General features: G+C 43.2%; 1 protein-coding gene across 3 annotated transcripts in view; it reads right to left on the reverse strand.

Annotated features, from left to right (window-relative positions):
• grin2da (glutamate receptor, ionotropic, N-methyl D-aspartate 2D, a) overlaps nt 1-27,984 on the reverse strand; it is a 130,742-nt gene that overhangs the window by 12,429 nt on the left and 90,329 nt on the right. For all 3 annotated transcript variants that reach the window (XM_084379499.1, XM_084379501.1, XM_084379500.1), the window contains 7 exons: nt 27,630-27,742; nt 23,004-23,120; nt 22,296-22,456; nt 17,880-17,949; nt 17,090-17,207; nt 4,182-4,243; nt 2,158-2,328 (listed from right to left, as the gene is read on the reverse strand). In XM_084379499.1, the coding sequence (XP_084235625.1) occupies nt 2,158-2,328; nt 4,182-4,243; nt 17,090-17,207; nt 17,880-17,949; nt 22,296-22,456; nt 23,004-23,120; nt 27,630-27,742 (812 nt within the window). The remainder of the gene's footprint in view (nt 1-2,157; nt 2,329-4,181; nt 4,244-17,089; nt 17,208-17,879; nt 17,950-22,295; nt 22,457-23,003; nt 23,121-27,629; nt 27,743-27,984) is intronic.

The raw sequence follows: 27,984 nt of genomic DNA on the forward strand, positions 1-27,984 counted from the left end.
CAATCTTCTGTCATCATTCCAACACGATGGTGTTCCTCTCACAGCTACTCAGCAAGTATTGTAACACAGCGCCTTCTGACAAACAAGGATATCTCCCTTACTGCTCTCTGAGGCTTGTTTTCTACTTCAACAGTCACCCCGCCCCTCCACCTCGCCTCCATCCTCCCTCCTCCTATCTGTCCCCGTCGTTCCTTTCCCCCCTGCACCTCCTCCTGGCCTCTCCTCCAACACCTGCTATACTCCACTGCCTCCGCCATCCAGACCCACAGCTGTCTTCTCAGCCAGCTCTCTTCTCTTCTTATCTCAAAGTTTCCCTCCCCTATACCTTCCTACTTCTCCTTTCTTTCCCTCCCCAATCACAGCATTCATCTCCTTTCTTGATACTTCCACTTCTTACTGTTCCATCCCCACTCTTTACTCCTTACTCTCCTCTTTGTTCCTCTAAACCCTCCTTTTTTTCATGTCAACCTCTGTAAGTCTCTCTTTGTACCTGTACTTAATTATCCAGGACCCCAAGCCAAACTTTCAGAAACTGTTGTCACTGTAAAAGGGAACAGCTGCACATCAGCCAAGTGATCAGTCTAGCCTGCAGCCTTTGGCCTTTTCCTGGTGTGATGCCAAGGATACTATTGAAGTCCCTCTTTTTGGCTCTACCTCCTTGTCCCCCGCTGAGTGCCAGAAACAAATACCAATATTGAGTGTCACTTACTGTTGTGCAATGCATACCTTGATTGTATCTGAAAAAGGTTCATCATTATCCATCTTTATTTTCCTGGATGAAGTGGCCTTCTATGCAGCAATCAGTAAGTTTTCAGTTTAATTTCACACAGGAAACAGGAGACCCTAACAACTTTTCAGTCAATCATAACATCTGCTCCAGCATAAATCGTTTACCAATGCTCCTTAACCACCGCAGGTTATTTCACTGATTGCTTCTCAGGTTGAGAGAGTGCAAATCAGGGAGATCAGCTGCTGTAGTGTTTGGTTGAAATGAAAATGAAGATTTAAAAGCTGTCACGCCTCAGAGTTCACGTCCTCCAGTTCTCACCAGCTGGCAGAACTTTTGAATTGTTTTATATCTTTTGTAGATTCTGTGTACCAACATAACGAACTACTGCCCTCGACTCCAGAAGATGGTGTGATGTGCATTCTCAGTAAGTGTTGTACAAAAGCATCCATTTCTCCAAGTGATCTATGTTTTAATTATAAACATCTTGCCATGTTGCATCCACTCTGATGAGAAATGGCTTCATAAACCTAAGAATCAGAGATAGTACACATGGTTTACTGGAGCATACACTGTTACTGCTTGACCTCAAGAATTCATTTACAATGTAAATAACAGTTTTTTTTAATGAAGGGTTGGCAGCATTCTTCTCTGGCTCCACAGGCTGCCATTAACTTTGTGCATTTGCATTTGTTCTTATGCAGATGACATACAATTCTACATTTCTTTTCACATCTGATTGACAGCCTTGCTGACTAAATTTTATTCAACAAATGAGTGATGACAATACAGAGATGTTACAGTATGGAAACACCAAATTATTGGGGAAGGATTTAAAGTGAGAACCTCCATTTAAATCTCTTGTTTCATTTTGTCTGGCTTAATTTTTAATGTATTTCTGTTTTTTTTTTGTTTTTTTTACAAGGATAAAATTGATTTTTTTCAAACGTGCGGGCAAGTTTGAGAGGCATGTTTTCTTTTTAAAAATATCCATGAACTGCTAAAAAATACTCATTTTCAGATTTTCAAATTTCTGTTGGTCCCTGAACGAACTATGGCCATGTACTACGAACGCTTCCAGCAGGAAAAGTAAATAAGTCTAATTCAAAGAAACATTATATTTTATCTGAAATCAGTGTCAAAATTTCTCCAAAAATAAACCATATGCACCAATCAGATACTATTCTGCGTAACAGGGAGGCCACGATTTACTGAGAGCACCAGTGACACAATGAGAAGTCAGTGCGTCTAGCTGAAGTGCAGGATGGCGAGCAAGCAGCCAGGAAGAGTCAACAAGTTCAGATGTTTCTCCATAACCCTTACAGGTACTTGGAACAGTGTTGTGTATATTTCATTTGTTTTACTTTTTCAAAGAAATACACCATGATGCTTGTTAACGTGTTTGTGGGGTCTTTGTTGCCTTCACCCACCCTGCTGAGAGCCAAGAGGAAGTCCATCCCACCGGATCGCTTCACACAGTGCCGCAGCTTCCAATACACCAGGTGCTCCCAGGCAAATACCAGGAGGCTGAGGCCCATGGCCACCAGCAGCATGTAGAAGACCCCGGCCATGTTGTCTATGTCCAGCTTACTGCTCATCACCTGGAGGGGAGAGTGGATAAATAGGGGGAGACAGGAGGGAAGGAGAGTAATGGGAAGCATTATAGGAGGTGAGAGCAGAGAGAAGAGCCGAGGAAAAAGAAAGCGTGAAAGTGAAAGGCAGAAGAGGTAAAAGGAAAGCATATGAGAAGGGAGGGGCAGAGATGAGACAGCAGAGTGTATTTATTACTAACGAGGGCCAATTTGTCTCCTAGACAGCAGATAAAAAGTTAATTACAACCAGCAGTAGGATAGAGAATCCTTTGCTGTCACTGGATGTCAGAGCACCCATCTGTGATATTTTAGAGCCCCTGCACTCAGAACACTGATGCAAAGACCAAAACACGTCAGTCACCACAAAATATCTGGTTGGGATCAAACAAAAAGCTTTTCAGGCTATTTAATTAATTCAGTTTCAACATAAATAGCTCTCATCTGCAGCCGGGCGGCATTCGCACTTGAATCAATAACTATTATTGTTTTGTATCAAGGGTTTTGGCTCCTGTTGGGGCATTTGAACCCAATATGTGTGCAGACATTTATTCTGAGATGTGTACGGCTTTAGTTTGGTTTGTTTCTCCAAGCGGCACCCTTCTGCAAGACCTGCAGTGCAGTTTTGTTCGGTTTGTCTTTGAAACCAACTTCACAAAACAACCTCAAAATGCAGGGTGATGTTTGAGAGGCAGCAGTTATTTGTGTTTGGAAATCTGAGCAAAACAATATTAACTGGCGGGTGGCAGGAGCGAGGATATAGAATAGAAACATGACTCAAACCTGGAGAGATGACTACTTTTTGATTGCATGTAACTACTGCTGACAAGCTGTGGTTTGCTCCGGACTGTGTGACAACTATTTTCCACAGGAGAAACCATTCTCTCTCACACTGTCAATATCAGTATCAGGTTTATCAGTGAAGTTGTTCATAAGCTGGCAGACGAGAACGATAAAATTCACTCTGCAACCACAAACTGAAAATTGGCTTCATACACTGAAGTACTATCACTTTAAACCTGAAGATAACAAAGAAGAGTATAATCTGGTCAATAGACTTGGTTGAAAATGTTTCTCAACTCATCCGATCGGCCTTGTACTTCATGTCTGAGGTTTTGTTATCAAGGTCACTGATTCATTAGTGCTCCTGCCTGTCGTAACAGCAGTCGGAGTCAGAGTCGTTGGAGTCACCTGAGGCCAAGTGTGAAAAGGCAGTTGGAGTAACATGAGGGCCACATAGGGCCAACTGTGAACGATTACAGTATTGTAGGTGAAGGAGAGACTACTTATCTCCCTTTATTCACATTGGCCAAGTCAAGTTGCCCTAGATTCAACCACCCCTGGATGGAAACGTCACTACTCATGGCAATGGCAGACTTGTTGATTGTGTGTCATCGCCTTGTAATATATGAAGGATATAGAATTACAAGGACCGGACTGGAGCCCCAAGACAGGCAGCTGAGCCCTGGTAAATGCGTCATTGCTTTTCAACATGTTCTCACTCCCAACATGTCAAATTCGGCAGCTCGGCAAGTTCACTTTAGCTTCAAACGATGACGCGCTACCTATCACTATTGCATTTTGCACGTTAAGGGCTCTGTGGTCAGGTTCACAATAATACATAATATGCCACCGGAAGGTTTGACTTTCAAGTATGACATATTATGACTTTTGGAAATGTTATTAATGTTGTCAAATGGTTGCAGTTTGGTTAGGTACCAAAACTACTCGGTTAGGTTTAGGAGAAGATTAACTTATACAACAGTTTGGTTGGACAACTATTTAGCTTATTCAGAAAACAGAGCAGAAGCTGATTGTGTAACAGGTTAATGAAGAAAAGCAGAGAAAGGTATAAGATGCCATACCTCGATTTTATCATTGTGGCAGATACCCGACAGCCAGAGACGCTCCAACATATCGATCTCATCTGCAAGAGAAAAGATGGAGGGAGAACAAGGAGGTCAGAAAGAGGAGAAGCTGAAAGAAATAGAGAAATATGGCAGAGAGAAGCAAGTTTATGAGGTACGTAGGAAAGAGAGAGTAAGATTATGGGGCAGAAGAGCTGATGGGACATAAGAAAGACATGGAAGCACGAAAGGAGAAGACAATAAGGGAGAAATAGTGCAGCACTGGAGGAGAATATAAAAAAGAACAATTTTTAAAAAGGGGATTACCGCCCCTTTGTTATGAGAGCGAGGTTCTTGATCCCCCGAGGGAGAAAAAAAAAGGAGGAGAAGGAAAGCTTAGGAGGTGAGGAGAGAAGGAGGAGAAGGGCTGAATCTGTTGTTTTACACTGAAAAAAAGAGAGGGACATATGATGAAATGCAGCAAGGAGGAGAGAAATGAGAGGAGAGGGTGAAACCTCATTTGTAAGATGTTAAAATAGAAGAGAAAATTAGATTGTTAGGAGAGAGACGACCAAAGAAATCGATACAGCTGAACCAGAGATATCACCGTTTTTATTCGACTTGTTATTCTTCAGCTTCCTCTGGAGCCACAGAAGGCTTTATACTACTTTCCTCACATATGCAGTCGTACTTCCCATCCCAAGACTTGTAAACACACTTTAATGCGTACAACTGGTGGAGCTCCCCTTTAAATTTAAAGTGGAGAGTAAAACGTTACAGATGCCATAAATTACAAGCACAGCAATATAGTGTATGAATGGAAATTTATGAATAAGAACACAAGAGAGAGGAAGAGGATGCGTGACAAAGAATAAGAGGCCATTTGCAGAGAAAGTTGTGAAACTGGGAATTATAAGCAGTGACTGGGAGTGAGAGAAGCCCTTTGAAGCAGTTTGTGAAATGGTCTGGCATCTGAGGCGGGCACGCTGAGGGCAGAGCGTCGCGACAGTGCGGGGGGAAGATGAAACGCACGCAAATATCACACTTTGCGCTCAAACTGTCAGAATCACACGCACACATCTGACACACACTCTCAGCTGCAGCGTAATGGGACTCTCAGCGCTGCCCATTAATGCATTAATCACAAAGAATGAGGCAGTGGGAAGGAAAAGCAGGATCAAATGCACAGAGAGACTAATGTAGACAGATGTGCACCGACCCGGTCGCAGAGGTCTTTTAACACCAGCGCACACACACTGTCATGCACACACTCTGAAGATGTCGCCGTCAAAAGGAAGATCCAATTCCCATAGCTCGCAGTTACAATATTAATCAACCTCTGGGTTAATTATTGCAGTCTGGAGTCCCCTTCCGTAAAGCCCCGCCACACGGATTAGACCACCACGACTTGGCCATGTTGACTGAAACGTCAAATCGGTTCAAACCAAACACAAATCTCACTCCGGCATGAATCACTGTGTGCCACATTTCACTTCCTCAACAGTCATGTGTGGGAATTCAAACGTTCCTTGACAGCTGAATTATATCGGGCTGCACTCCCTCCCGCTCCCAGCACAGATCCTGACAATAGACGCTAAATACGCATGTTCATTCTGCGTGCCGCTCACTCCCATAATCTAATTCATCTGGTTTCAATGAGCACTCAGTTGATTTCTCTCTCCCTGTCCGGCTCTCTGCCTCCCTCCCTTTATCTCCCTGTAAATACGTTAATCATGGCAGTCAGTGGCGCGTAAAGCTGCTCTTTGGGAGAAATCTTTCCCCACAAAGAGCTGACAGACAGGCAGAATTTCAGCTATATCCTCTCTCACCTGCTCCAAGGAGCTGAAATGCCATGGAGCAAAGAGGGGACGAATGCACAAATGAAAGGAGCAGATGTGCAAACATGGAGAGGGAAAAAAAGCCAGAGCTTACAGTTAAATTTATATTCCATTCTGTTGATTTTTGACAGTTTAGTAGAGATTTGGGAACATTTCTTTCGGGTCTATTGTAACCCCGAGAATGCGCCCGTCAGCCCTTAATAGCTTTACATTGGTCAGCAGTGAGGATTTAAAGCCCTCCAATCTTCAGTCCTCTCTGTGGCATTATAAATAACGTCTCCTTTATCCAATCTGTGCAGAAAAAGCAATAAGGGAAAAGGTATTACGACCTAGAGCAGTTTTTTTTACATCACCTGGAGTACGTTCACATGCAGGCGAGCAGATAAGCAGATGGCATAAGCACCTCAACGGCTGTACAGAACATAAAATAGGATTTGTAATTTGTTCAGAAGATTGAAACCTTCTTTCCCTCTCCAACAGCAGGAGCATAATGTTGTTATGCAGCTACATATACATCTCTTACTGTGGAGGTCAATGTGGATGGTTTTCCATGACAAAGCATGTGACTGTGAAACGAGTCCGCTTCTGTACCAACAGTGAACGATGTGTTCTTCCAACCAGGATCTTTACCGAACATAAAAGGAATACATCTTATCTGACCACACTTAACCAACGTCGAACCCGTCTTCATCAGAAAAACAACCAATACAGGAATGACTGTGAAAGCATCTTATTGCATCCCATACTTATGTTTACTGTTCGGTGGCGACCTCTACTGGCAATAGAGATCACTATGGAAGCAAAGGTGGGAATCAAGTGAAGTAGTATAAGGAACAACAAAGGGGGAGGTTGAGTTGGATGGATGTGTCAAACAGACATTGGACTTTCTCCCAGGAGACTGCTGTTAATGTCCTGTGTGAAACCAAAAGTCAACGGTACTAACCTTGTTCAGTTACATCACAAACAACAAACGTACATACTTAACCCAACCAAGTAGTTTTCTTGCCTAAACCAAACCAAACTGCGAGCGTAAGACGAAGGTCTGGTACACCTGTCTTGTTATGGGAGTCACTGGCAATCGATCTGTTGTTTAGGTAAAAAGGATGCGTTGGTTCAACCACAGGGTTCAGAGAAGACTAGTTAAAGTTTATGACCAGTCACATGGACACACAGTTCACTTTGAAGAGTTTTTGCATTTGTTGTTATTATTGAAACCTCAAGACTACAGGTGAAGACTGAAACCATGAGCTCACCACCCTCTTCATCAAGCCTGTTCGGTGGAGTGGCCATGTTGTGTTGGTCTAACATAATGCTTGTAATACTTAGGATGGGTTGACTTCTTAAGCTTGCTGACAAAAGAAAACCCGCGCGAAACCACAGACTGATATTTAATTTATTAATGAATTTTATATGCAACACAAGAAAGCTTTTGGCTACCTGTGCACCAAACTCTGTCAGTCGAACTTCCAATAACCATTTTGTCCTCACTGTGATCAAGAGCCTAAGCTACCTTCTCTCCTTCTTCACTTGCTCCCAACCTGCTATCCACAATATCCCCAGACTGACTTCATGCATACCTGGCCAGAAACCCTCCACACAGCACAAGTGTCACCATCTGATTAAACAAAAGATCATCATCAGCAAAGAAGCGAAAGACATGATGGCGAAGTCACTGCAAAATGTTTCACAGATGGAGCCTCACTTGCAAGTAGATTGTCATCTGTTTCAATTTCTATCAACCAAGATGCACAATCTACAAATGTTATTCAGGAATAAGCCTTTATTGTACTTTAAAAGCTTTTTATGTATAATGGAAATGGACTTGCTTGTTAAACAAAGACTCTGCTTTGGTCTAGTCCTATTTCCTTCAGAGTTGTTCAATTTCATATTTCATAAAGTTTATTTTACCTGTCGTATTTAAATTGGATTTTTCTCAGTGACACTCTGAACAGCAGCAATATTCAGTATGTGAATAACTGTAGATGAAGCAAAGCTGAACTTTGCCGGGAGAGAAATATTGGACGGGACAGAAAACACAGCAAATCATTTAAAGATATTGAGGCAGCTGTTTTGTGAGTGACAGAAGTAAATTATGAGTTTGTTCCCGCTGTCGTGTCGTTGCACAGTTCCCCTATCTCTGAAAGAAATTGTTTTGTGCGAACTGAGACTGTAAAAGCACAAATAATAATTGGACAGCGAGCCGGAGAGATGGCGCATGTTTTCATGGTGGGAGAGGTGGTGTGCATGTGTGTGGGAGGTGAAGAAGTCTAATTAATCTCCGAGGAGATGGATCCCTAAAAAATATTAATCTTTTCAAGGGTAGCTCTGCACGGCACTTGGAGTTATGAGGGTTATCAAACCTCCCGCGAGCCAGTGCCAGAATATTTTGTCCAACTGCCAGAGCAATTTAACTTTAACAACCCTCCCATCTTTTATTCTGCCCTCTCTTCTTCCAACAAAAACGCTCTGTGAGAGGACCAGAGTGGAAGAGGCTGACGAAACATTGACGACTTATTAAAATCATTTGTATCAAACGAGCCAGCGGAGGTTAATGCCTGAGGCCTAGGAGTCTTTTAAAAGGAAATTTCTCGTGTTTATTTAGTCGTTCTTTATTTGTTTCTAGACGTTGGTCCCAAATGATCGGTGGATTTTGTTTGACTGTGGAACTAAACATAAAAAAAACAAAATTGCAGGTTCAGAGAAATATCCACAGCTTTGTTCTCAGTCTATAAAATTAAAATCAACATCTGGGTCTCTGCAGACTTAAAGCCATCCGAACAAAAAAAGGATGTGAAGAAAAATCAATTTCCCGAGGGTTTACTACGCTGCAGCAGTATGTTCCACCCTCGGCGCCAAAAGCTGTTCGCATTCACATTTTCCTTTTTTTATCACTCTTTTGTGTGCGAGGTGTGCTATTGGCTTTGCTCAGTCAGCATGAATCAATGTGAGTGACACAAAGGAGTAGTGGAGTGGAGGCAAACTTTGGATACACGCTGCTATGGGATTTGAGACTAGGTGCAACATCAGCAGTTGTATCAGTACATGTTCCTGCATCTCGGCCCTTTGCGGCGACACTTTGAAGACGGTTTGTTCCTTTGCGAGTCTGTCGGAGCCAAGTGGGAGTTGACACGCCGCTGCCTCTTCTTCAAAAGCTTTCCTTTATCAAAAGTGCTGCCGTGCGTCTGCTCTGCAACTGGGTCTCTTCTTTATGTTTTAGCAAATAGGGTCAGCAGTGCTCCAAAAAAGGGAGTTCAACATGGAGTAATGACTATTACAGCTGTTAACTAGAGAAAAGAGTTATCAGTAGAGAGAATTAATTAATTTACTTTTGAGGATAAAACCAACACATCCTCATACCTTAACGACAGGAGTTTTTTGCAGCCCATAAACTGGTTCATTTTCTATAACAACACTAGGCTGGTCCAATCACATCTCTCACTAGGCCGGGGACCACCCCTCCCCCACTGTCCTCACTGTCTCTCTTGTCGGATGCAGTGGCTCAGAGCCAAACACCTGCAGATGCAGGGTGGTAGGCATCTATGGATCAATCCATGCCAGCCCAGAGTTCAGAACTTTAAAGAGTCACACTGTGTCTATAACGCTCCGTTAGCTACGGAGTCAGACATCTCGCCTCTGTTCAATCTTTGGTGAGGCAGGATGCAGCCAATCAGAAGCAGAGTAGGGCGGGTCATGCCGAGCAAGGTAGTGTGATCCAGAAAAACAGCTGGTAACTATGGCTGTGGTTAAGCCGTTTATATTTTATGATAACATGGTTACATAGTGACGCACATCATGCACAGAAGTAAAGGCTCGACTCTGGACTTTGGACTTTTTCCCTTTGCAGAACTTTTACAGGCATAAAAATGCTTCATGACACAATAAAGGAAAGGCATCCAAAAAGCAGAATATGACCTCTTTAAGAAAACAACCATCTTAAAACATATTACAGTCAGTGAGAAGTGGAAAAAAGTAGTAATAAAGCATCTTTGGATATTTTTTTTTTAATATGTAAAGAATATTAACACAATACTGTGGCAGTACTGGCAGAAAAATTGCCTACAAACCACAAATCATAAAAAAATATAAACAGAAAATATTTATATTCATGGGAAATGCCAAAGGTCACTAATACTTGGATAAGAATCAAAAAATGCCTCTTTGGGGAACAATGAAACTGAAAATATATTTCCCCCCATGAAATGAAATGAAATGAAATGGGTAAAAACCGAAGGTGTATAGAGGACCTTGAGTATCAAGACGTTCAGTTAAGACAAACAACAAAAGAAACCTGCAGGCGCAAAGCTATTTGAAGCAAGCAACACTCGCACAAATAAAGCTTCTGGTCGTCACTCGACCAGGTTGTAGAAACACTCACAATGTCCCTCAACTAGAAAGAACAGGGACAGCAAAGAAATCTCAACGGGGCCGAGACGGAGCAGAGGTTCTGGCTGACAGTCTGTTCGGATGAGGTCCGCAGTGAGTCAAGGACAGAATCAGGATGAGAATCAGACGGACGTCACGAAAGTCACATCCTGATTGGCTGAGAGGGGAATGCCCCAAGCTGCTTTCATTCATAAATCAGGAGCCAGTCGCCACAGCCTGCACACAGGTGATCTGAACCCACCGCAATCAGTCCAGACAGGTTCTGAAATTCAGCCAATATAAAAAAAGATAGCGAGGACTACACGATGGGACTGCTTCAATGTGATGAAAATATTTTCAATAAAATAGAAATAATCCTTATTCGGAAAAACACAGTTAAAATATGATTTCAGCTCCAGCTTCAGCTTTCACGCAGGACCAAATAACTTCTGGCTGTGATTGAACCATATTAATATTTCACAGAATCAAAATTTTTCGAGGAAAGTGAAAACTGGAGGAGATATTAGTTTTTGAAAATTAAAGATTCTTTATTTGGGTAAAAAAAAAATGATTGAATTTGATTAAACATTGTGCAATAACTATTCAAATGAATACACGTTGTGTCTTTAGGGGTTTCTAGGATGTTCAGGACAAAATTCAACCCAATCCAGTGAAAAATAAGTGATTAGTGAGACACATAAAGATGATGAAATGCAGACCAGAGGGGTCAAACTTAAAAAATAATTAAATTTGGAGATTTTTCTGGGTCCAATGAAAGTTTAAACATGATTTTCTTCCATGGTATGAAGCTGGTTTGGAATGAGCCTTAAAATTGATAGAAGGTTGGTGCTGAGAAGTTGTGGGCCATAAAAACATGAGGAACTCTTCTGTTAATGCTGCAAAATGTGCAAAAAAATATTGCTGATATTTTGCACCCGCCATTATGCAGCAGGTGAAAGTGAAGCCAAGGAACAGAGCGAGCAGGAGGATCAGCGGGGAGTCAGTCGAGAGCGAGGGTACACCGGTCCACGGCACTCGCTTCTCAGCTTAGTTCTGGTTTGAGGGAATGGCACAGTATGTCTATTTAAGGGGAAGCACAAGAATGATGTGGTGGTGAGTGGTGTTCAACCACTTTTGGGGGACAAAAAAGGTGGATTCTCCCTTCTCTGATGAGCGATGGAAATACCAGCGACAGGCTGCAAACATGAGGTTAACGTTGTGTAACAGCTGGAGTTTGGTTGGATTTAGGCAGCAAAAACACTTGGTGAGGTTGAGGATAAGTTAATACTTAAGTTACATCAATTCAGTTATGTATGATTAAATTAGATTAAATAAGTCAGTAGTACTATGGCCCCTAGAGGTCGCCTCCTAACAATAAATGTAAATATGAGTCTTAATATCTGCTTGCACAAATGATGTGTGCATCTGCTGTTGGTGTCACCCTATAAAATAACCAGATGTCTCATTTTAAGGAAAAACAAAAACAAACCTCAGTCTCTCAGTTTTCAGTCTGAACAGTGTCAGTAACCAGGCGCCGTGCTCCGCTGTCGCTGTCGCCACTGAGGCATTTTCCACCTCCACTAATTGCGAAACTGACTAAATTGCTCCCCAGAGGAGCCAATTTTGTGACTGACCAGTCGAGCTAAAAAAAAAGAAACGACGGCGCTCAAACAAAGAGACGTATTACGGGGAACAATTACAGGACCTGTTGAGGGCCATAGTGCATGGGCTGCAGATAATGAATCCATGCGATGTCTTCGGGGGCTCAGTGTCACCGTCTGGGTGAACAATACAGAGAGCACGATCGGACTGAACAGTATTAACCAAAAACATACAATGCTGTTTACAGCAGATCATTCTGTGTCGTTCAAAATAATTACTTAATTGAGTTTGGGGATTATCACATTGAACAAGGAGTTCATTCACAGCTGCGTAATGATCACAGCGTTATCAAAGCTCCTGATCACTGTGTGTTTCAGTACAGGTGTGTTTCTGTCCTCTTTGTCTCCTCTCTGTCCTCTCTGAGCTGTTCACAACGAATCGATTTTGTTTCATGGCTGCCTTTCCAAATGTCACATTTAAAGGGACAGTTCACCTAAAGATAAAATCTACTCACCCCCATGCTGATGGAAAGTCATATTTCAGAGCATCACGATGGCTCCATGCAGCTCGTCCAGTTTAAATCCAAGTCTCAGGAAGCCCAGAAATCATTAAAGCTCCCAAACTGACTTGAAAAAACATTATGTATACCCTTTTTTTAAAGCCGAAATAGCTGTAGCTGCTAAGCTAAAAGAGTTACAGTGTTGCGAGATGTCTGATGATTTGAAATTGCTTCTAATTTAGTCTCAGTGTCTTTGTCTTTGAATGCAGATTGATCACTGCGGAGCACTGATGCCATCAGACGTTAAAAAAAGCAGCTGCCATTATAAAACATGGAGAGTCCCTCTGACTGCTCCAAACCACATTACTGGAAGCTGTCAAGGTCACTGTGTAAAAGTTATTCTCCATCTCTCTCGGCTGTGTGTGCCTCCTCTGCTGCTCCTCCTCGGTTCAATAAGGGCTTCTGGCATGAGTGGAGGAGGGTAAAGGAATATAGCCAAAACATTTCAGTCGATCAAAGGGAAATCTGAACATTGTTACATTTGCTTTAGACGTTGGCAGCAAGAGAAAAACTTAAATCCTTTATTAAAATGACTTTTATTCATTTAATATTTGTATTTTATTTGACAGGTTTTTGAAGGTTTGATGTGCGACCTTCCTTTCTGTGGATACAATTAAACAACGCTCACCTGTCTGTGGGATTTAGTCAACTTGTATGCTGTACTGACATTTATAAGCACTGTTAAGAGACGATATGCAAAAGATTCAAGCTTCTCCTGTCTCATATCTGCTGCCATTCAGTCTGTTTCAATCTGTTTTCAGCCTCCTCTCAGACGCATTAGAAGCAGGATTGTGAAGCGCTTAGAGACCATGATTGACACGAACCGACGTAAACAGACTGGCGAACAATGCCATCTAGTTAATTATGCTATTAAAGGAACCAGAAGGAGCTGTGAGCACCTTCACTCTGTCTTTGTCACACCTCCTGCTCCTTTTGTTTTACCTCCTCCTCCTTCTTCTTTCTCTGACTGATCTGAATCATATTTCTGCACATCTCTTCTACAATTACTCACCACAGCCATTACCGACTGGTACAGACATAAAAATGCGATTTACGTAACTTGGTTCTTTGAAAGGAGAATAACCCCCAGAAGTAATATTCAGGCAGAAACAGTGCTGTAAATGACTGAAACAGACAGTTGAAAGAAAAGTCTGGGTTTGTATCATTCAGAATATGTGACGTGTGAATGGACAGTACTTGTGTGTTACGCATGTAAGTCCTTAACTGTGTCCATTTTCAAAATGGCAGCCTGCTAAGAAACTTTCTCATATTAGAGACATTTTAAGAAACAAATAGACTGTACAGTAACAGAACTTTGAGTCTTTGCTCAAACTTCATTCAAACTTTACTGAGTGAACGATGTTTCGTTTGGTCCAACCCAGCTGCCAGGATAAATATACATTGTTGCAACGTACATTTCTGCAAAACACTTTTATGTTGCAACTTAATATTCTTATGGTTTTTTGTTTTGAGCATCTTTGGCTCAAAATCCCTGTTTTTAGTTGCCCCAAACACGCCTGGAGACGTCCTGACTTCTTGCTGAAAACATCATTTTTTTGTCGTACCAAACATAGCTGGAAATCGTCCTGAGGTCTCTTTAAAAATATGTCACAAATGTTGCAGTCAATAATAATAATAATAATAAAAACTTTATGTTGAGTTTATGCAGTACTTTGACAGAAGAAGAGCAGGACACTTAGCGGCTCCACCACCATCCACTTCACCTCCTGATGCGAAAGTCAGGACATAAACAAAAACAGACAAAACATTGAGTAAAGTAGCTCTTTAAGGACCAAGTGGGTCATTTTTATTAAGAATTATTGGGTGATACAAATATAAATGACCTCACCATCAGTCCACTATTATCATTATTTTATAAAATGTTACCTGCCATTGAACCTTAAGGGAAAGTCCCTATTTTCTGCATCTACATTCACATAAAAATCTTGAATTCTGTATGAACACAATGTACGTTTCATTTCCCACAGGTTGTGTGTGTTTGTGACTCTGTGTGTGTCTATCATGCTACCAGCTGCAGCTTAGGATCATAATCTTCCAGCACTTTCTGACATAGAAAAGCAGAGCTGAAAATGACTCTGCAGCTCTGTTGTCAGTTTGTTCTCGTCAGTGGTTAGATAGATAATCATCGCTGCTCATTGTTCAGAGGCTGAAATCTTTTATTTTCTGGTTTAAACTAAAAAAAATCCATCTGACTCTATCAAAGTTTTCTCGGATGATGGATTATAAATAACGCATTCAACAAATAGACTTTTGTATCCTCCAATCGAAGAAACCCATTCTTTGAGACCCATTGTTGTTGGCACTTTGCAGCGTTATGTGATGAAAACAGCCATTACTGAACTGCATTTTCTGTCTCTTCTGAACTCAGTGAATGATAAATAAATGTAACGCTCACTTTTACAGAACTTTGCTGATGTAGAAAGTGCTTCATACTTCTACAACGTGAATATATAGCAGCGCCACAGACAGACTTACTGCAGTCACCATGCACACTTAAACTGAAGGAAATCTGCAGCGCAACGTTAGAACTCAGCTCGCCGGCAAATCAAACAACCTCATCTCGAACGGTGCGCACAATTTGTCAGCAGAGTTGTGACATCAGTCGGGAGATGGAAGAAGGATGAGGTGTGGAGGTGAAACTGAAGACCTCTGAGGAACTTCTAAATAAATCTCAAAGCTTCAAGTCATAACACAAGTCATAGCTCTCAAACAGAAGGTGACTGGGACAAAAACAGCGACATGCATAAAAAAACAAACAAGTTAATTAAATTCAGAGGGAGTCGGGCTGTGTGAGCAATCAGAGACGTGCTACTGAGTGTGTGAACAAAGAGAAAGAGAAAGTGTGTGTGTGTGTGTGTGTGTGAGTAGATCACACCTCCCTTCTTCTTCCTCTGTCTGCTCTTCCTCCCTTTAACCCTTTGTACTGATCTCCCCACTGATCCTCACCCCTCCCGTCTCACCCCACCTCCTCACCCTTCGCAGCTTCTTTCCTCTTCCTGGTGCCTCTCGCTCCACGTCTCCTCCTCATCTTTGACTCCAGCCTAACTTTGAACCTTGTCCTCTTTTATCCCACCAGCACCTGCATCCCACCACCGGCTGATAAAATCTACCTTTGACCTCGTCCACATTAATATCAAATGTTTTCTGTCTTTACTGGCATCACACTTGCTTTCCTACAATCCTGGAACGATAGAAGGTACATGAAGCTTCCTATCAAGTGGAGGAGACATTAGCGACGGCTTTACACCTGATCATGAGACAAGTATTAATGATTTGTATTCGTCCACATTGCAGAAGAGGACCAGCAAAATAGTTTTGTGAAATGAGCACAGCATGTTTCCCCAAGCTAGTTCCGGCAGGTTCTCACCATCACTGATCCTCCTCCGTCCTCCTCCAATCCACCACTCGCTCTCCGAAACTTTCCCTCACAGCTGATTTGGTTACACTCTCATTCACAGACACATGCTCTCGCCATAATGTGACAGCCAGACGTATTTTTTATGTAAGTGCATGCACCGAACCATGATGGTACATGCGCCGTTACACCCCTGCAGTTATCACCAGCTGAGACAGTGTCGGCTGGCGATGCTTTCCTCTTCTGGGTATGTATGTGTGTGTGTGTGTCATAATGGCAAAATGGCGAGAACCACCACAGAAGCACCCCGTAAAATGGTCGGCTTAGTTATGTGCATAAAAATGTATATATTTTTGACTAAATTGCAAAAAAAGAAGACCAGGAAAAACCCCTCCACCTCCACCTCCACCTCCAGCTTAGTCATGGCACACAATGCCAAATGAAATACAGTATTTTTCCACCCCAAAGAAAGGTTCACATGGAAGAAGAAAATAAGAAAAAGGAAATAATTTGAGGCCCATTACTGGAACTAAACAACCTTCAAAGATGACCCTGGTTAAATTTAAATATCAGATGAACAAAAAAGTTTGTTGAGTTGCGAACATTTTTGTGTAGCATACATTTCTGGGGCGCATGCGGCTGGTCTTCTCTGACCTTTGCGGCCTTTGGTAGATTACAAAACGTACTTTAAGTCGACCGTTGCAGCTCTACGACGTGAAGATTTCAGGGTGAAGAACTCGCATATAAAAAAAGGTAACGCCTGCACACAAACCTTGCACCTACGTGATGTGTGTATAATTACTCCTCTTCAACTGCGGAAGTCACACGACCTTCAACCCCGACCTCCTTCATGAGTGGTTTTCTGCCTGACAGTATAATAACATCACAGACATTCTGCCTGTTAATGAAAGAGTCCATCTATTCACCGCCGCAACACAGGATCCACAAAGCAGCGGCGTACAGTGACTCGTGGGCAAATGAGTCTTTTTTCTTTCTACTTTCAATTCAGAAGTGTAAAATTGAAAAATTATTTTCTGAACCTTGATGAAAGACTTAATGACTCATGACTGAAACCTTCCTTTTCACTCAACCACAGCGTTTACTTGAGATGACCTAAAGATTAGACCGACTTCCTCGAGCAACAAAGTTGAACTGCTTCATCCTCCCCCTCCACCCTTTTCCGCCTTACCGTCTCCAACCAGCTGCAGCAGAGCCAGGTCTAGTGGCCGTTTCCAGCGGGAGTTCTTGTGCAGGGCGATGCCGTAGCCCGTGGTGGCGAACACCTTACCGGAGCCGATGGTCATCACCTTGTGGAGTAAAACGCAAACATGTGAATCACACGTACACACGCAAACACATGAATCCCTGGACGAGCTCAAAGAGACCGATGGCGATGAAAGATGAGAAATTTCTGCTGTAATTTTTTCTTTCCGCCGTCGCTGTCGCATACATGCAAAACAGTTGGCTGGGCTCTAATATCGACGTCCCAGAAAGTCCCAGAGCGGGAGCGCAGGATATTGTTTCGGGATTAATATAGATCCACATCAGTTGTAATAATTACTGCAGCAGTGGCTGTTGTATGAGGCTGCTGGGAGCTCCGGCCTCCCACAGACCTTATTACAAATGATCACTGGGTAGGATTTTCATTCTCGCTGGGGGAGCCGTATCAAATGCACCCTTATAAATAAATCAACACCGGAGCTGTCCAAAAATGACAATATTAACTAGCTACAGGCCGCGAGGGACAAATATGAATGCACTGGACGTGTTTGATTCATTTAATGCAGATGTAGAAGTGCTCATTTGCCATGCGTGTTGTGCTTCTGCTGCAGTTCCCGCAAGAAGAGGCCGAGTGCGCTGCAGTTGATAGTTTTGTTGCACTCAGTAGCCGCAGGGTGCAGAGACTTCAGCAGTAGCTGCCACTATGTATGAGCGTGTCACTGCGCAGAGCTGTGAAATGACAGAAATCTATTTCTTACCTTGCAGCCTTCGTCCTTTCTGGCCATATAGTTCAGCACCGCGGCGTCATAAATGAAGGCATCCAGTTTCCTGCAGGGAAGGGAGAAAGAAAGGGAGGGGGAAAAATTACAACAAAGAAATGGAAATCATTGACCTGGAGCTAAATGACAACAGAGGAAGTGCAACTAGTGAACAAAATGACAGAGATGATGGATAAACCAGCGGTGAGACAACGACGGTCTGAAGAGAAAACTGGGAGCGGGGGAGCGTCTTTTCAACAGTCGCACAGAGAGCAATTCATCACAGTGGAGGCAGAGATGTCAATGTTCCTCCTGCAGGAGCCTCAGCAGAGCAGCATACAATGCAGCAGCAGGGGAGGCTGTGGTGCAGGGAAAGGTGTGATTCTCACTTCTGCAAAGCTGGAGCATTTTTACAACTTCTGTCACCGAATGTTGTTTCTTAATTGCAAAAATAAAGTAATAGTGAATATTCAGGAGATTATTCAATTAGCTTATACAAATATGTGTCATCCCCTCGTCACACCAGAAACTGAAGAGAGAGACACCCTCACCTCCACCTCCTGACACTGATTGAATGTGTCGGTCGTTTGCAGAAACATTTTTCACATTTGACGGATGAAAAAATAATGCAACGACTGAACCATAATTGAAAAATATATTAAGTCCCATCCGTTGATTTCATTTTGCGAAGTAGAAGCAGAGAAGGCAGGGTGAAGGTTGTACAAAAGTGAGCTTGAACACCTCATCATAAAAGAATAATGGGCTGAATGTACCGGCTCAGCTCACACTGATGATGAATATCTGAAGATCTGATGATGAATTTGTAAGTACACCTGCTCTTCCACTTCATATTCATTTAAATTCACACTTGGGACGCTGCGCTGTACAACCAAAGTCTTCCCAGAAAAAGAACGAGTGGGGGGAACGACTGGTGAAACATGAAAGATTGAAAAGAGGTGAAGAGGAGGTTAGATGGTGCAGGAGGGGAGGAGGTGGGAAAGGAGGGGCTGGAGATAATGTTAACACAGGAGGGAGGTGCAAAGCAGAAGCGAAAGGGAGCTGATGAGCCAGGAGCGAGGAGTTAATGAGGGAGGCTAGAGAGGATTATGGAGAAAGAGGGAGTGAGGAGAGACCAGACGGAGATGGAGAGGTGACGTTTGGTGCCTCGACAGCCAAATCAAACAGGAATCTTCCTAACGCTTTGCTTTGTCGGTGTAAACTAATGTTTCCTTGGTGAATAATGTCAGGATGAGAGGTGGAGAGAGAGAGAGAGAGAGATGTCGATAGACAGCGATAATGACAGAGAGAGAGGGTGAGAAGAGACGGAGGGATTGAAATGAGATAGAAACTGATGTGAGAGGAACCAGGATGAGTAAGGACGATAAAGAGGAATGCATCAAGGGAGTTTTAATAACACGGTACGTCAAATCTGCTAAAGACTGCGGCCGCTGCTTGTCTGGATGCCAAAGTGTGAGTGTGTGTGTGTGTGTGTGTGTGTGTGTGTGTGTGTGTGTGTGTGTGTGTTTGCTTGTCCCATTAAACATTTGAACCCGTGTGTGCATCAACTAACATCACCCCCCCACTCCTCCTCCTCCTCCTCCTCCTCCTCCTCACCTCCCTCCCACTTCAAACTCGATGAGCAAGTGTATATTTTATGGCAAGTGCTTTGTGTACTTTGTGGCCCCACAGGCGGATAATAACCCCCACAAACCCCCCCGGTGAAGACAAGAGGCGCCTGAGTGGCAGCCGGTGCTGAGGTGGCGGGATTTCTCCCCCCCCCCCCCCCCCCCCTCCTGCACTGCAGTTGCTGCTAGCATGTATTATTTAAAAAGTACTTTCTTTTTTCCCCTGCTCCTCTCTCGCCTCGTTTAGTAGCCGTGATCCTAATGGGACCGCGCAGATTACAACGGTTAGCCGGGGCTCCAGAGGCGAGGCAGATCAATGAGCTAACAGGTCGAAAAGAGACAAGGGGGTCCTGTAATTGAAACAAGGCGTAGATGACAACGTTGCCTCAAGTAAAAGAAATTATAAATAAATAAAAAGCAGAGGAGAGAGTGTGGGTTGTCAAAAATGTGCACATCTGACTTGTGAATTTCAGGAGAAATGCAGCAGAAGGCTGAGGGAGAGTTCGGAAAAAGGATTGTGCAGCTTTCGCGGACACTAAACCTGCCTGAATAAAGGCCTCGGACCGCATAACGTTTCTTTTTCTGAGCCAATGAGGAGAGAGCGTTTACAGAAGCCGCCCTCAGAGCTGTCCGTCGTTTTTTGTGTACGACCACTCCGAGCGTTTCTAATTGAAAATCTCTCAATTTTTCAGATCAGCGACGGGGTCGTCGCCGTAGCTCTTTTTTCAGGCAACCAATAAGATATTAGATTGAGCAAGACTAATCACCCGTCGCCCTGGTAACCAAGAAAATGGAGGAGAAGCTTGTTCTGGCTGTCTTTCCTGAGCTTTATCAGACAGAAAAAGCCCATTTGTTGGCGCAGATCTGCCTTACACCGATTGTTTCTGGTGAGTCACCCTTCAAATTGTGAGCTTGTTATCAGCTGTGTAGTCAGCCCTCCGTTACCATAGCGTCCAATCAATCCCAGCCAATGTGAAGCGTTGTCTTCTCTCACTGCACAAGTACCTCAAAGCGGCGCTCCCGAGCGCACTGCCAACGCTTTTCTGCCGGAGAGAAACAACATGTGGACACGTGTAATCCTCAAAGCACCTGCAAGGGGTGAAACGTACTCTGACTGTGCTGCCGAGCAGAAAGCGTCCCAGTCCTCCAGTGCTATTTGCATGTTTTTAATCTATCTACGCTGTTCTCCAGCTGTCTTTTCAGTGTTCGTGTTATACTTTGCTACATGGATAATTGCAATCAGCCACAAACTTTTGGGGCTGCCACATCTTTAACAAATATCTTCTGTGAATCGGACCTTAACACAGGGCAGAAAGCAGCTCCAAGTGATGCTCCATTCATGGTGCTATCAGCAGCCTTTTTCTTTTCTCTTCAAACTACAGCAGACGACAGTTGAAGTTTATTCTTAGAAACAGGATTTCTGTGGAAACAGCCTCTGGTTGTCTGACTTCTTTTACTTCAAGGGCAATTCACAGCGCTTGCAACTGTTTTCAGAGTGTTTTAGACATTTTTTTTATATGTGATATGCCTCTATTGCAACTGACCAAGTTCAGGAGATACATGAGTTGTAATCTCCATAAAAGACAAATCTACTACTGTCTTTATGTTGAGACATGGGTGACAGACTTATTCTTATGGTGTTTTCCCACCACGCAGTGTTGTAGTCAGGACCACACAAACTGAGAGGAAGTCATGACCGAGACTAGGGTGTATCAACACCGAAACAAGACCAAGACTTTGAGGGTTTGAGACCAAGTCGAGACCGGAACCAAGGCAGGGCGAGACTGAGTCAAGATCAAGAACAGACCAGTTCCACACTCACGTGACTCACCGACGTTAAAATGTGGACAATGGAGCTGAAATCAACATGACCATCTTTATTCAACACGTCTTACCCATAATTTGGACACAACACAATTATCGTACAACCTTCAGGTTTTCCGGGTGAAAAAAAAGCATCTTCAAGTACAAAATACATCAAACAATGATTGAAGTCTCTTCAGTTGCGGTCTTGACTGTTCTTGAAAAAAAGACCTCTGTTTTTTTCTCAGATCGAGAGAGACCGAGTTAAAATGCAATTGATTCCACGATGAGACCGAAACCTTAAAAAACTACTACAACACTACCACTGAGAGCCTCCTCAACAGTTTCTATGCTCACAGACTCTGAGAGTCTGTTGAACTCAGGGTTATTATCAGCGTAGAAGAAATTTCTACCATCTGAATAGAAACATTTCATAGCGGGAGAAAGATTAACATTCAGGGTAACTTTGCACTGATTTCCAGAGACCATTCTCTCTAAAGCAACAAGTGAACCCGGACTATGGCAATAAATGTTTTCCCCCATGGAACGATCTTGGATCGTCATCTTCCTTCACTTCTTTTCTTGCAGTATTTCCCATCCGTACATGTGTGATGATCCCAGAGGGCCTCCACCATCCCTACAACCATGTACTGCAGAGCTACAGACAAGACTATTTTTTTGTCCGTTGAATTTCTGACGTCAGTCAGCCGGGGAAGATAGTTTGTCTGGAGTGACAGTAAATAGAGTTTGAAGATGATGTACCCTAGATTGAATGGATGGATGGATTTTTTCGGGGCTTTGAGCACCACAATCCGCCGGGCATCTAGTTCCATCATATTCGAGAGCGAGCCAGACATCTCCACGGCTGATATCTTCAAAACTCGGCCACCCACACCAAAACAATCAAACCTTTAATTCCTTTTACTTTTCTTTCCTTTCTTGCTTATCGCTGCTGTTCCCTCCGTTCCCCCTCATTTTCTTTCCTTACCCAGTCTTGAGGTTGTCGATGGCCTCCTCCACACCCTTCTGGTTGTTACGGATCATGTACTGGTGCATGTTGGGATAGTTAGAGCGGATGTTTTCCTCCGTGCTGCCGTTTGGCACCGTGCCGAAACGCAGCGGCGGGTACTGCTCTGTCGGCTGCTGGAACTGTAAAAGACGGAGAGGTGGGTGGAGATTAAAGCAATAGAAAGGAAAGAAGAAAGTTAAAGAGAGAGGTAGATGAAAAAGGGGGAGGGGAGCTGATCCTCGCTGCAGGATGAAGTGCGACAAAGACTCACAGTCTTCACTTTCAAAGAGCGGCCTCTCTTTTCTGAAGAGCTGATAAAACAGAAGATGTTTTAAATCGTCACAGCAGCAATGACTCAGGTTTGTGGGTTCTGCTGAAACTGCACTGAGAAATAAAAGTAGGCAGCAGGGAGAGAACATTTTGATGGAGTCTATAAAATATTATACTTCTTTCTTTAAACGCAAGGTTTTCTGAAGTTTGACACGACAAGATACAAAACAGTCTCTGCCTCTGCCTCATCTGTTTCTGTTTATTGTTAACAAAAGCTTTTCATTTGACATGATGCAAACTAACACGTCATTCTGAAGCCTCGCTCAGCTACATTTGTTCCTCATCAGTCCATCTGGCCATCCACCTGTTCATGCATGCAAGCATCAGTCACCCCATCCATCCATCCATCCATCCTACCTTCTTATCTGACAGCCCTGACACCGTATCGATGTACTCCTCCTGGATCATGAAGGCAGCCAGGTTGGCAGTGTAGGAGGCCAGGAAGATGACAGCGAAGAAGGCCCACACCAGCACCTGAAGGAGTGAGCGAGATCAATGAGGGCTCGTTCTGACAGGTGTGGAAGTATTTTAAGGCTCCAGTAACACTGTTTCCACTTCTTGGCATTTTATTGCTAAAGCCACGGCTGAGGCCCTGTCTTGCCTGGAAGGTAGAGTTGTATTTGTCAGAATGACATCTCAGCCTCCCAAAGAAAATGTCACTGCAACCTCGACAATTGTTCTTTTCTCACTTTTAATGTTGAAGTGACACACTGATGAGTTCTGCTCTTCTTTTTTTGGTGCCTTCTCCTTCCATCATTATACCTCATTATATCTGTCACACACACACACACACACACACATATGAAGAATGAAAAATAATGAACGTTTATGCATGCACTTGATTTCTGTACCATTAAATGTTGGTTTCACACTGGACATGAACAGTTGTGTTTGATCCTTTTGTCCAACCTAAACTCCTCCTTACGAGGCCTTTTTTACTCTTCATACAACATCACCTGACTTCCCACTTTGGACTTCCAGACTTGAGGTCACCGCCTAACAATAAATGTAAATATAGGTCATTACAAGCCGCTTGCAGTCGACCAACATCGACGTTTTTCTGATGAGGACGTGCTGGATGCTGTAGTTTCTAGCGAATGTTATTCAGACAGGAGTAAAAACCTTTAATTCCTGGGGACTATTTCCGGCTGCGGATGAAAACACATTGGATGGTGTTGTCTTGGCAACAGTATTGTGTGTTGGGGGATTTTGTCGAAAGAAACTACAGTGTGTGCGTGTTCATGGTAAAGAAGCAACGTGTCATCCAGTGCAACAGCGTGGCTCATCGATGTGTTTTGGAGTATCAGGGTTCCTCTTTGAATCGGTTAGTTTTTTGAGAACCGGACCTTTACCTTGGAGCCTTTTTACACTGCACCGTTAAGAAACAGATCGGAGCACAATTCCCACTACTGCATAATACCAGCTGACCCAAATCATCGCAGCACAAATAAAACATCCTTTGAAATGTGATTTAAGGACTTGGCGTGAAGACATTCAGCTGTTCAGAAGTGCTCCTTTTATTGCTGTGAGACGCTGCACTGTTGACATTCAGCCAGGGAGCGAGTGAGCGATGGGGATTAGCCTTCGCACTAAATTTGCACTTGCAGTTGGTGATGAACGGGGCTATTCGCTTCCACGGTACTCTGTGTTTATGCCAAAAGTTCATTAGCATAATTTTCTTAATGAATAAGATGAAAAATGTACTCTGGCAACTGAGGCATAATTTGAAAAAAAAAAAAAAAAAAGTAATCTCAGTGAATGGGGATTAAGGGTTTGTCTCAGAGACGCTGCGGCAGGATGATTTGTCCTAACGGGAAGGTTGAAGGACGGACTCCTCGCTGACGATGACTCACCGGGGAGCTTCATGACCCGTGGGTCAATATAACACCTATTAAACCTTCAATGTATTATATCAATAATACATGGTTGTCAATTATGCATGCAGTGCATGCTTGGATAGACACTGATGACCCTGAATGGGTTTAATAAAGTATAATAAATGAAAAAATGAATGTGGTTTAGAGAATAAGCCTTCAATTAAGATCAACTTTATCTTTAATTCCTTTTGTTGTTGTTGCTTCTGATCAGTTGTCGTTGTCTGATAAGGGAACAGACCGTGGACCATAAATCGTGCTCTGTCTGCAAGGTGATGCACAAATCCACAATTTAACGAAAAACTACAACACTTCCAGAGAAAAAGGACCAAACCTCTCTCCTCTGACCCCCTTTTGTAAAGCTTATTGAGCAGCTAATGAGCTTGTCAGATGATTCTGGTTTTTTGTCAGAAACACTCGGGCAGAAAAGTGAGGAGAAAAAATACACCTTGAGTTTTTAACCTCCTGTTGCTCTTCACTCTGCAGTATCGGGGGCAAGCCTTTCACTGATTTTATTTTTTTTCATTTCACGCCGTGAGGGCAGAGAGTAGGTAACAGCAGGTATTAAAAGGACCACCGTGGTGAAAACAAGTGAATGAGCACTCTCAAACTGATTGCACTGGCTCATAAAGCTCACAAATTGTAGTTTTTTTTCTTGAAAATGCAAATTAAGGGTGTGCCATTGTGTGGGGAAAAGAGTCAAGATAAAGTTGTAGATAGAGTGGAAGTGTATTTTATTTTCTACATATCATAAAGTTCTCCACTCTTTCGTTGGCACAGTTTTTGCCCTGGAGCTGAGTTAGCAGATAGGGCTGCTAACTAGCTAATAGCAGCTACATTGAGCATCTTTTAGCAATCAGTTTAGCAAGAAAGTCCATCAGGAAACTCCATAAATGACCTCAGTATTACAGCTGGCCTCCGTTGTTCTCTGAGGTTGCATATGACCCCGGTCTGGAGGTGTTCATTAGGAGGTAGCCGATTAGCAATAGCAGCTTCTTTAGCAACAAGTACGTAAAGCTATCTGTTTTCATTAAATATGAGCCAGTTTCACTCGAGTCTAAAGTTGAGTTTTTCTGCAATATCTAAGTTGTGTTTTTGTCCAGAGAGTATCCTTCTCTTTATTCATTCATGGCAGCGTCATAAAAATTAATAGAGCACATGTTGGACTTAATATACGCCCCAAGCGCAGGATGACTCATCAACATTTTTTAAAATTGTTTTTAAGGAAATTACAAACTCTGAAATACCAGAAAAAAAAGAAACACATCCAAAAGACATCAATTCAACATCTTTGACAACGTTGAAAAGACACACTAGAGACCCAGAGTGAAAATTTTTTCAAAGTTCACTATTGATGTCCAAGTGACGTCCTTACAATGTTCAAAATTAAAGTTTTAACAATGTATTTTAAGACTTCTTTTCAACTTCAGTTACAGATTGCGGTTCAAAATTAAGGTTTTTACGAAAGCCAAATTTTAGTCCATGCAACAAAAGCTATTGGGTGGATTTGAACCCCAAGCCTCGATCTCAGTAGCCTGCATGAAGCATGCACTTTACCTGGTGAGCTATTAATCAGCTTTATTAAATATCATTTTAATAAAGCTGATTAATTTTGGTCGTCTAAAATTCATCAGGAAGGCTAATAATCCAAGACTGGATGACCAAACTCGAGATTCAAATATAGCCTGTAGCTTTCGCTGCATGTAGTAAAATTTGGCTGTCAGAACTCATTTTGAATCACAAGTAGTTTTTTAGATGTCTGTCACTTAAAGGTCCCATATTATGAAAAACAAGTTTTCTCTGGTCTCTACATATATAAACTGGTCCTCCCTGAGCCGACCAACTCCCAGAATGAGGAAAGCGAACGAGTCCTGCATCGTCTCTGCAGCCCACCCACTGGTAAAACAGGGCTCCTACAGGCTGTTCAGATTCAGCTCAGAGTGATTTTCATTGGCCGAAAACACTCCCCCCTCTCCCCGGAGATATCCGAGAGGGGGGCGTTCATCCCGGAGGTGAAGCTCGGTGTGTCCAGCGGTAAGCTAGCAGTGTTTCGCAATGTCGTCGCTCAGAGCTAGACACGCACATTGCTCTGTTGTTGGTTGTAAAAATCAACGTAAGTGCCTTTACTCTGTCCCAGCTACAGAAGAGACAGTGGTTGCGTTTCATTTTTAACGACAACGTGCCGGCTACGGTTCGTGTAAGTCTGTTAGTGTGTGCTAACCACTTCACACCGGACTGCTTCAGTAACGAGGGTCAGTACAAAGCTGGCTTTGCCTCGACACTGACCCTCGTAAAAGGATCAGTCCCAACCATACGGACCCAGCAACTGCACCCGAGCCACAGGCGAGTGTCGCCACGTGTTGATAGTATTTACAGTTGCCTACGAGTTTGGTGAAGTCAGCTTGAAACTGGCCAACTAATTAGCTCCGCTTCGGTCCGCTATGCAACGGCGTTTGAAGCGAGTTTAATGTTGATAATATTACGAGGGAGCTTGGTTGTCACAGTAAAAAGTCTGGAAACGTGCAGACTGGAGACAGAGACTATGCGGACAGTGTCCAAGAGTTTGGAGACTGTGTTGGAGACAAACACAGCTTTCGCTAGCTGTTTTTAGACGTTACCTGTTGCAGGTCAGTGGGGGATGGGAGCCGGGTGGTTGTGTTGGGGAGTCCTGCTGCAGCCGCAGAGTCTGTATTTTTCTGAGCCTCTTCTTCTGGGTCCGATTCTGGGTCAAACTGGTGCGGTTGAACGACAGCATCTCGGCGAGCCACAGTGATACATCCACCGTAAACATTAGCGCATGCTACCGACGGAGCTCATTAGCATTAAAGGTGCAGGCACTGAAACAGCCTGCCCTCAGCAGAGCGACTTTCAGACAGCTGAAATGCAGGACCACGGATGGGTTTGGGGCAATACATTTCGAATACAGTGTTGTTGGACCTCTGACAGCTTTGTGAAATTGATGAAAAACAGTATAATATGGGACCTTTAAGTTGAAAAGTCAACAATGTGTGACGTTAACAACGTCACTTGGAAATCAATGGTGAACGTTCAAGCGATCAGCCAGTCAGTCATCTAATCCGTCAGTCAGCGAGTCAGCCAGAGTGCTCACCATGATCTTGCTGGTGGTTCCTCTGGGATTCTCCACCGGCACGGAGTTGTTGAAGACCAGCGCCCACAACAGCCAGACGGACTTCCCGATGGTGAACTTAGATCCACCCGACTCTGAGTAAAAGAGACAGACAGAGTGTTATAGTGTGAAATATTGACAGTAAGAACACTTAGCACACATGTGAAGAGTGATAATAGGCACAGTTGGCGCCTCCAGAGCGTCAAATCTGAATTTAGAAAATGAGAATATATTGATAACAGCAGCCTGTGTGCTCTAGGTGCTGGATGGGGTTGAGATCAGGCTTCTGTTCAGGCCAGTCAAGTATTTTCACATCAAACTGGGAAAACCATTTCTT

This window comes from Pagrus pagrus, assembly GCF_965226575.1.
Source record: "Pagrus pagrus genome assembly, chromosome: 17".
In the NCBI taxonomy this organism is placed as follows: Eukaryota; Metazoa; Chordata; class Actinopteri; order Spariformes; family Sparidae; genus Pagrus; species Pagrus pagrus.